Source organism: Aethalodelphis obliquidens, unplaced genomic scaffold (genome assembly GCF_003676395.1).
Source record: "Aethalodelphis obliquidens isolate GAN/ISIS:26980383/991018 unplaced genomic scaffold, ASM367639v1 scaffold1, whole genome shotgun sequence".
NCBI classification, from domain to species: Eukaryota; Metazoa; Chordata; class Mammalia; order Artiodactyla; family Delphinidae; genus Aethalodelphis; species Aethalodelphis obliquidens.
Window position 1 is genome coordinate 89,416,187 of NW_020837945.1, and position 9,437 is coordinate 89,425,623.

Genomic DNA, 9,437 nt, shown 5'->3' on the forward strand with positions numbered 1-9,437 from the left:
GTGTGTGTGTGTGTGTGTGTGTGTGTGTGTGTGTGTGTGTGTGTGTGATCTGTTGAGAGCAGGCTAGTGCTGTCTGTTTGTAAAAGGATCATCATTTTGCGTTTCTGGTATTTCAGAACTTGTTTATTTTGAAGTTGAAGCTAAATCCTACATTGGATTGCTAGAAATAAAGCCATATAATATTTTTACCTCAGTATTTGAACATATATAATAATATATTATTTTTAAGATTCCACTTCTCATTATTTTAGACAGGTGCTCTAGTTCACAGCTATAGGGGAACAGGTGGAATTTTTGAAGTTTGTTGGAATGCAGCAGGAGACAAGGTTGGAGCCAGTGCATCAGATGGTTCAGTAAGTATATAATGAAGTGTTTCCAAAGGGTGTGTGTGTGTGTGTGTGTGTGTAAGAAAGAGAGAAAGCATAGTGAATAAATGTGGCTTGTTGTGGTAGTGACTACAAAAGTGTTCTTTTTAAAAAATAAATTTTATGATATGGGTATTGACCTTTTTTACTGAAGGCTCTATACTTTTTATGTTCATTTCATTCAGATAATGTAAACAGAATTTAGGGTATCTTTGCCAGAAGAGTGCCTTCATAATTAAGAAATGGACAGTTATTTTTAGTGTAAAACTTCATCACTGAAATTAAGTGTAGCACTGTGAGAGAGACTTGAATTTTTAATGCCTATTTTTGCCTTCTCTTCCTTGCAGAAGAGTGTTGGTGGCCCGGGGAAGGGGAACTAGAGGCAGTTGGGTCTGCATTGAGGAATGTGTGATACCAAGAGACTTTCAGGATGAGGTTGGCCATGTATTCACAGAAATACTAGTTATGGCTTCTAAAGTTCTGAAAGCCAAGGGAAGATGGAAAGGGGATAGCTATTAGCTGTTTACTGAAGCAATAGCTTAATGTAATCTGTAGTATCTTTCATTAAGATCCAAGAGATAGAAAATGGTCTATTTTGAGTATATTTTTCTACTTTTTAATTAACAGAGAGTAAATCTTCAGCATGTTAGCCATGGTTCTTCCTCTGTAGTATTAACCCATGGTTGTTAACTCCATCTGCTTTCAGCCAATTTATCTGATTTCTGTTGGTGCCCATTGCTATGATTACTTTTGTTTTACCAGTTTCGTAAACTTGGAACTAAGAAATAGATTCCAAACTGTATAAAAAATGTACAATGAAATTCTTTACACACTGGTTGATTATTTTAATTTCTTACAGGTTTGTGTATTAGACCTTCGGAAATAGCGCTACTAGTTGGAAGCCATGGACCGACTATGAATGTGTATATAGCCAAAATGACTGTCCCCGACCCAAGTACTGCTATAGTCCCACTTGAACCATGGCCAGTCCACTACAGCCAAATCTAAGAGAAATATATACATACAGTGTATATAAACAAAATTGCACCCTGAAGATGACAGAATTTTGTCACAGCTTGTGAATTCTGTTCACCAAGTGCTGGAATCTAATCTGCTGTGCCCCTAAAATAGCATTTAGAAGTTTTGGATATGAAAAACAGAAGAGAGAAAAAAATAAGCGTTATAAAAGCAGCCCATACATGTACGAGTTTTTGGATACTAATGACAGCCTTGTTTCTCCCCTTTGAATCAGCAGACACCATGGATTATATTCTTTTTTCCCTTCAGTAGTTTAGCAGTTTGTATGTACAGAGAAAATGGACTTACAAAAACTTGCAGCAGTAGTTTGTTCTTGCTTTTAAACTTTGTTTTTGGTTTAGTTTATGGATGCATGAAGTAAGGGAGTGAATCAGTTTCTTGTTTATATTTTTTTCACCTTTTAAACAAAAAATTCTTAAAAATATTTTAATGCATTCTTTTGAAGAGATAGATGTTTGGTACATTTATGGCTCCCAGAGCATATATTCGATTGGTGCATGTTGTAGAAGGGGGAATTGGAAATTAAATGGAACTATATGACTTTGGTCATGTCAATCTGTAAGACACATCAGTAAAAGGGTATTATGCTCTGTTTTTTGTTTTTGCTTTTGCTTTGTGTTTTTGTTGTGAGGTTTGTTTTTTTTTTCTCTTTGGTTTTTTTGTTTTGTTTTTTGGTGATGTGGCTTAAATGCAATAGTTTCTTTTTTGGGACATATTTCTGCCAATTAAAGACTAGAAGGGCACAAAAAATTTTTTAATACCATAGAGAAGATGCATAAAAAAAATCTTCTGATGTCTTGTAGCCATAACTAAATTATGGTTAAAATGTGCACTATTGTGAAAAGGAGCAAAGTAGGTTTGAGGTTTTTTTGTTGTTTGTTTATTTGTTTCTTTTGCTTTGTTTTTTAAGAGATTAAAATGTTTCTGGATAAGGATTAGCTTCTCAAAGTGTCCATCATTCTGTGTAGAAGCTTAAATATGTAATGTAACCAAACTCCAGTATTAAAAATCTCTCATGTTATTTTTCTTTTTACAAAGCAAGATAACAACATATAACACTGCCATTACATGGCAAAATGTTTGCTACCTTAGTTTAAAAACAATCTTTAAAACAAAAGACTTGCTTCAAGGTGTTTTCACGTAGCAGTGATACAAAATTTTTTAAAAAGGTATAATTGCACTAACCTCCCTGCTGCTCTAATTCCGCATTTGTGGTACTTGTGACTACATTTTTTCAAATAATAGATAGATTTAAGCTGCTATGTTTTGTTTTTTCAGTAATCACTACTATATCATGTCTTTTACTCTGTTTATAATATCACGTATTTTCTTAAAGGTATAGGTATCAGATCAAAAACCTCCTGTGCTCATGCAACTAAAAGCTAAAATATACAGAATCTACAAATGATAGCATGGGGCTATGTTTATATGTGTGATTAACAGGGTTTGTCATGATTAATGTAATAATCCAGAAGTGTCGATTTTGAAGAGAATAGTTGTCAAATTTATGTCTCAAAGATTTTAATTAAGGAATATCATTTATTAAAGCTTGGCAAATTTATAACACTGTCACTAATTATTTTGAAGCTTTTACTGCTAAAATTTTAACCTATGTTTTAAGTTTAAGTAGAAACTGATTTAACCCAAGTAATGCAGCTTTGATTTTCAGCATTTGTTGTTTTGCTATTTTTACAAAACAGCATTGATTGAAGCAAGTCTTGGTTTTACTAAGGTAGGATAGCATTTGCTATTGGTAAAGAGAATAAATACACTTAATTTCACAATACATTGTTTTATGTGTACCCCAGTTGTTGTTAGTGGGGACTATGATACTGTAATAATATTTTTTAAAATTTACATCCAGAGAGGCAGTCATTCATGATGGTTTTGTGCCAGCTGTTTTTAGGGTTTTCGATCACATTATAGATATTTAGAACTATCACCCTGTGACTTACGTAGGAAACCTAATACGCTGAGTATCTGGCACTTGAAATCCTGCTTTTATTGCTGGAGGTCCACATCTGTGGTTGACCTCTGTTGTTGTTTTAAAAAAGTAAATAAAATTTTAAAAATCTGTGCAATAATTTTTAAATGTGCTCCCAGGAATAGACACAAATGTTTTGAGTATGTTTAAGCTGCATTTTCCTTTAGCGATGCATTTGTCAATTGCACTGAATTTAAATCTGAAAGTCAGAGGTGATTATTGATAGTACTTTTTGTATTTTGATATGGACAGTTTATTCATTTGCATACAGTTATTGACTTTTTTTCCCCAGCTGATTAAAAGATAGTCATGAAGTTCTGCAGTATAGCTGCCAAAATAGACAGCTACATGTTTATGGTGTTGTCATCTTCTCTGTTTTTTGGGGGGTTTTTTGGTTGTTGTTTTTTTTATCTTTAGCTATTTTACTTAAGCATAATAGCCACAATAGGACATATAAAAGATTATAAATACAGAGCTTTATTATCCTGAAGTCTTGGGTCTTTTAAGTATAAACTATCAGAAAGGTATCCATTTTGTAGGCTTGGGTTCTTTGTGAGCATACAGTTATTTCTTTTTGCTGCTGTTCTCACCATCATCATTGCCTGCTGATGTGCCACGATGCTGCTCCAGTAGACATAAATAAGATTGCCTCTAATTTGAGCAGTAACATGATTATAAGAGACCAAGTTTCACAGCCTGTAAAGTTCTATTTTTGAGGTTCTTGCTTATTTTTCCTTCCTTTTTTTTTTCTCTCTAAGAACTTATCTGAAGATCTACTGATTCCGGTAGATTTTCTGTGGTATTCATTATATATCATTGTTGTATAGGCTACTGTAAGAAACTTATAAGGAAAAATAGAAAGGAAAACTTGAATGAATAGAATACTCATTGATTAAAATAGAATAAGGAAAGAGCAGCTGTCACTCTTAAACATCGTAAAGGAATATCTTTTTTCTTCTCCATGTAGGAAATCCCCTAAGTTCTTAATATTTGTTCCATTCCCAATTTCCTGTCATTGATCAGGTACCATCATTGACTTTCAAGTGACTTTTAGAAGTGGTTAACTTTTAATTTCCTAATAGGTCTTAGAGTGTATTGAATTCTGTTTTAATTAGTTATTCTCTAGGTAAGTATGTTTTAGGATTAAACACCTTTTACAGATACTGAAAGTGCCTCCTTTTGTGGTGTAAAAAACAAATTATGGTGCAAAAAGTAATCATTAGATTGAATTACATGAAGGTTTTTTGCTTTTTGACATATAAAAATGTCAAGAGAAAGGCCAAAGATTTGTACTTTTTCACTTAACTTATAAAGCACTCCTTTTTTCCTTAAACTTATTTCTGTCAAATTAGATTTAATGAGAGAGTACTATTTTTAAGGAGCTATCTGTTTATGTAGAATGATTTTGTTAAGAGTAATGTAAACTATTATTGAGCAGAGGCCTGAAGAGGAGTATGCATTTTTGCTGTTTAAAGGACTCACAAGTGACCATTTTTATGTCAGCAAAAATGTTAAGTTTTACTAGATAAGTAGAAAAAATAAATCTCAAATGCAGTGCTATTTACTCTTTTCAAACAGTTTTCATTTTCTTAAGCACATTGTACATTTCTATAGAACCCGCATTTATTCTCACATGCTAAGGACGGTACTTGCATTTGGTGAATTACTGTTGACAGTTTCCACAGAAATCCTATTTCAGTGGACCAACATTGTGGCATGGCAGCAAATGCCAACATTTTGGGGAATAGCAGCAAATCTACAAGAGACCCTGGTTGGTTTTTTGTTTGTTTGTTTGTTTGTTTTCTTCTGAATCAGCAGGGACGGAAGGGGAGTTAGGGAAGTTATGAATTACTCCTTCCTGTAATAGCTCTGACGTGTCACGTTCAATATCAGTTTTTTTTTTTAAAAACGTGATTCTAAGTAAATGTAGAAGAGAGAGCAAAAAAAAAAAAAGAGAAAGTGTTCACTTTTTTAATACACTGATTTAGAAATTTGATGTCTTATATCAGTAGTTCTGAAGTATTAATAGCATTCTTTATTTCCGCCTTTACGTTGACAGTGTTGAAGCAGGGTGAATAACTAGGGCATATTTTTTTTTCTAGTAAGCTGTTTCATGATGTTTTCTTTGGAGTTTCTGGATAAGTTGAAGAAAACATTCTGCATGTTGTATCTAGTCTAATGTACTTTTCCATCTCATTAAAAACAAAAACAGACAGACTGCATTCTGTAGCTCTGTAATCCCTAAATACAGAAGTAATTTTCTTCTTTCCTGACTTTGACATTGTAGCTATAATGTTCTAATTTTGATTTTTACAAATCCTTTGGGTCTAATTCTGTGAGCCTACTTATAGCACTGGATTAAAATGTCTGCATCATTTCTTTAGTTATCCAGTTAACTTTAAAACTGTTGTACAAGTGTAAACCAGCCCATGACAGTTTTTTGTACATGTTAAAGAACTTTATTGTTCAGTTTTCATGATTATTGTGTAAGGAAGACTGATATAGATGTTCTATGCTGTCCTGGACCATGTTAATTACACTTATGATGTATTTTGGTTCCACATCACAATGATTTGTCCCCAATGACCCTTTTCTCCTTTCTAGGCACATTTTTTGTTGTTGTTGTTGTTGCAGTTTCCCTTTGCATTGTATTGCTTTGACAACTGTAATTTGAATCAGATCTGAAAGAGGTCCAGAATAAAATATATTTTGATATTATGTTGGCTGTGTACATATATAAAACCTTTGATATCTATGTAGTTTGTATAGACTATTTACTAGTCAAGTAAAGGGAGAGGGATGCTATTTCTTGTTTACAATTCCTTGTTTACATTTTATTGCAATTACTCCTCCAGTGTTCTTTTGTAGAATAAACTTTTTTGCTCTGACTTAGCCTTCATAACATATAGCATGTCTATTCTCCCATACTGGTATTACCAGTTGTAACAACTGCCATCAGAACCCAAACCACTGTATTTCATAAATGTATTGTTTTACAAGATAGACACTTTAAGGTAAGCCCATAGATAAAATTACAAATTTTACTATTTTATTACTTCTCGTAGGAGATAAGATTTTTTAAATGAAGGGATTACTTACTATTTTTATTAAAGACTAATAGAGCATTTAATCAGCTAAGGAATAACAATTAACTTTTGAATTATTTTAAAAAAATCAATGTTGTACTTAGAAGACATTGTTTCACATAAACAGAGACAGATTCATTTGCTTAGAGTCCATTTGAGCACAAAACAATGTGTACATGTTGAAGATTTTTAGGACAGGGTGTGCTCAACATCCTTAATGCCCTTTTTTCTTCATAGAAACCTATTATAATTTAATAATTTTTTTCCTTAGCTACTGGCTTATGTTGCTAACAAACCTTATAAGCTGTGAGGAAAGATACTAGGCACCTTCCAGTTTTAATTAATCCCAACTCCTGTAGAGTTACCTAGAGACTTTTTTAAAGAATCATTGAGCATATTTTTTAATTTTTTGTTTTTTTAAAAACTTGTATTCTACAGGTCTTCTACATTTCCCTTCCATTACCTTAAGTATAAACTACTTATGGGCATATAGCCTTGTCACGTTTTATTAAATGATAAGCTACTGCAGTTACTAGAACTTTCTGGCAGCCTTTCATTTTCAAAGGGTTAACTTTTATTGCATGGCATAGATTGTTAATACCGTTCTGCATTTTACACTTTTTCCGAAAGTGTTGGACAGCTAAGGATTATAATCTAAGTTTGAGGTAAAACAAGTGCAGAAGGGGTTATTTGAAATTTCCTAGTTCTTACACTTTACAGTAGATCAGATTTCTTACCTATTATAATACATAGCAGGTCAAATTAAAGTTTACTGTTTCCCTAGTATATACGCTTGCAAATGCAGTGGAGGAAAAGACACTATGGACAGTAGTTTTACGGTGCTTTTCTCTGCTGTACCAAAGCTCTGTCAACAATGAAATGTTAACCCTATGCTACTTTTTCTGCATGTTTCTTCTCTTCAAATGTCATATATCTCAATGCTTACTTGTCCTAACTTGTAATATTTTTGTATTAAATTTTTTTAGGAGTTCCTTGTAATTTCTTTATAATTTAAAATATATTAAACACAAAGTGTTTAGTAAAGTAAGAAGACAATTATTAACGTTTCTTGGTTGTTGGGTTTGTATGATCAATTGTGCAAACAATTCACACTTCAAGAACTAGGACCAGTGGGGTGTAATCTGCACAGAAAAATATACCACAATTCTAGTAAAAAACAAGCCATCTTAATAAGTTATACAATCGAGTGTCAGAATGGGCTGCTTTAAGAGTTACTGCACTACCAGAAATACCAAAATCATAGGTCGGAGGGCTCCTGGACTGCTGTGGAGGGATTTAAACACTGCATGGATACCTCAAGTAGTCAACTCTTCTTACATTAAAAATCCAGTCACACTGAACTCAGTCTGAGATCAGACATTTGAAAACATCAGCTTCCAGAATCTCACACATTCAAATTTCGGGGATTTTGAAAACTCTGCATATTGTCAGGTCCTTCTCCACATAAGCTTTTACTGGCTTAAGTTATATACACTACTTGACCAGGTGAATTATCTGATTTTCCAACTCGGGTACCTGAGGAACAGAATACCTCAGGACAAGGAATGGCGACCTACACATCTGGCGTGGGTAGTATCATACTGAAGGCCCAGAGTCATCAGATAACTCAAGTTGAGTTTAATATGACATAAAACTATAGCTGTGTGGTATGTTTTTAAATGTCTCCTGTGAAATGGTTGAAATAAACAAGTTTGAAGTTGGACAAGTGTGTTGAAATAAATGAAGTCTTACTATAATCGAGACTAAATTAGAGGTAAGTAAATTTTACTTTTTTAAAAACAATGTTGACTTAGAGTCCCTTAAAACCCTTTTTAAAGTAATATGCCTGGCCCTACCTTAACCTACTCGCTAATGTGATGGCGCTAGGTATGTGTGCCTTTTCTTAATGTTTGTGTGCCATAGATGATATTCATAAGTACCCGCTCATAAAGAAATTGAAAAATTTCCATTTGCAAATATCCAACCAGTTCTTCTGTGGTTACACGGTTACCACTTTGCTGTGTGTCCTTCCAGACATTTTTAATACATGCGTAAAGAACAAAACAGGGTTGTAATATTCACGGATTTGAGAAACTAGCTTTTTCGCTGAACCGGTCAAGGCCTTTTGTGCCATCAGTGTATATATGCCCCTCTGCTGTAGATGTGGAGTCTACCATAGAGATTTAGGGCATGAATTCTACCTGACTGTCTGCGTTGAATCCCAGCTCCACTCTTAAGTTGTTTGGCCTAAGGAGTTACTGTCCTGGCTTTCCCATGTGTAAAATGGGGCTAGCAATAGTACCTACCTCATAGATTGCTTATGAGGATTAAAATTGTTAAGGTATATAAAGCCCTTAGGGAATCATGCCTGCTTGTATAAAGCATGCTATATGCTACCTTTATTTTGATTTTTAATGGTTGTATTGTATACCGTAATTTAATTAGCCCCCTATAATGTATATTTACTTTTTCACTGTTTCCTATTATAAACAGTGATGCAGTAAACGAATCAGTAGGGCAAACTCAACAGTTGATTCTGATGTACACTCCTGGTTAATAGGCATTTTCAAAGAATCTATACAACTTGCTACCCACCCATTTGCTGGCATTAACTGAATATGTTATTTTGAAAAGAGTCACCTGGGAATCTGTGGAAGGGAGATTTCTTGGGGAAAATGCTCTGGATGTTTACTCAATGTACATACAGGAACAAGAGACAAAATAATTTAGACCAATAAAGGACAATCATGTGACAGGAGTTAGCAGAAAACCACTAATGTTTTAAGCCTATGTTACTAGTCATTAAATGTTCAAGATATGAGTAAGATTTTGTTTAAACATGGAAGAGTATTTCTGCCACGGAGCAAGATACATAGGTTATAAAGTTACAGAACTCCCAGAATATTTAGTGACATATACTAATAATGCTGGGAGCCAAGTTCCTAGTCCACGTGCTAGAATGGC

General features: G+C 33.7%; 1 protein-coding gene across 6 annotated transcripts in view; it reads left to right on the forward strand.

The window, feature by feature from the left end:
* The window catches only part of TBL1XR1 (TBL1X/Y related 1), a 189,520-nt gene extending 183,415 nt beyond the window's left edge, over positions 1-6,105 (forward strand). For all 6 annotated transcript variants that reach the window (XM_027111536.1, XM_027111520.1, XM_027111563.1 and 3 more), the window contains 2 exons: positions 252-353; positions 1,225-6,105. In XM_027111536.1, coding sequence (XP_026967337.1) covers positions 252-353; positions 1,225-1,251 — 129 coding nt within the window. In that variant the 3' untranslated portion in view covers positions 1,252-6,105. The remainder of the gene's footprint in view (positions 1-251; positions 354-1,224) is intronic.
* The last annotated feature ends 3,332 nt before the right edge of the window (positions 6,106-9,437 follow it).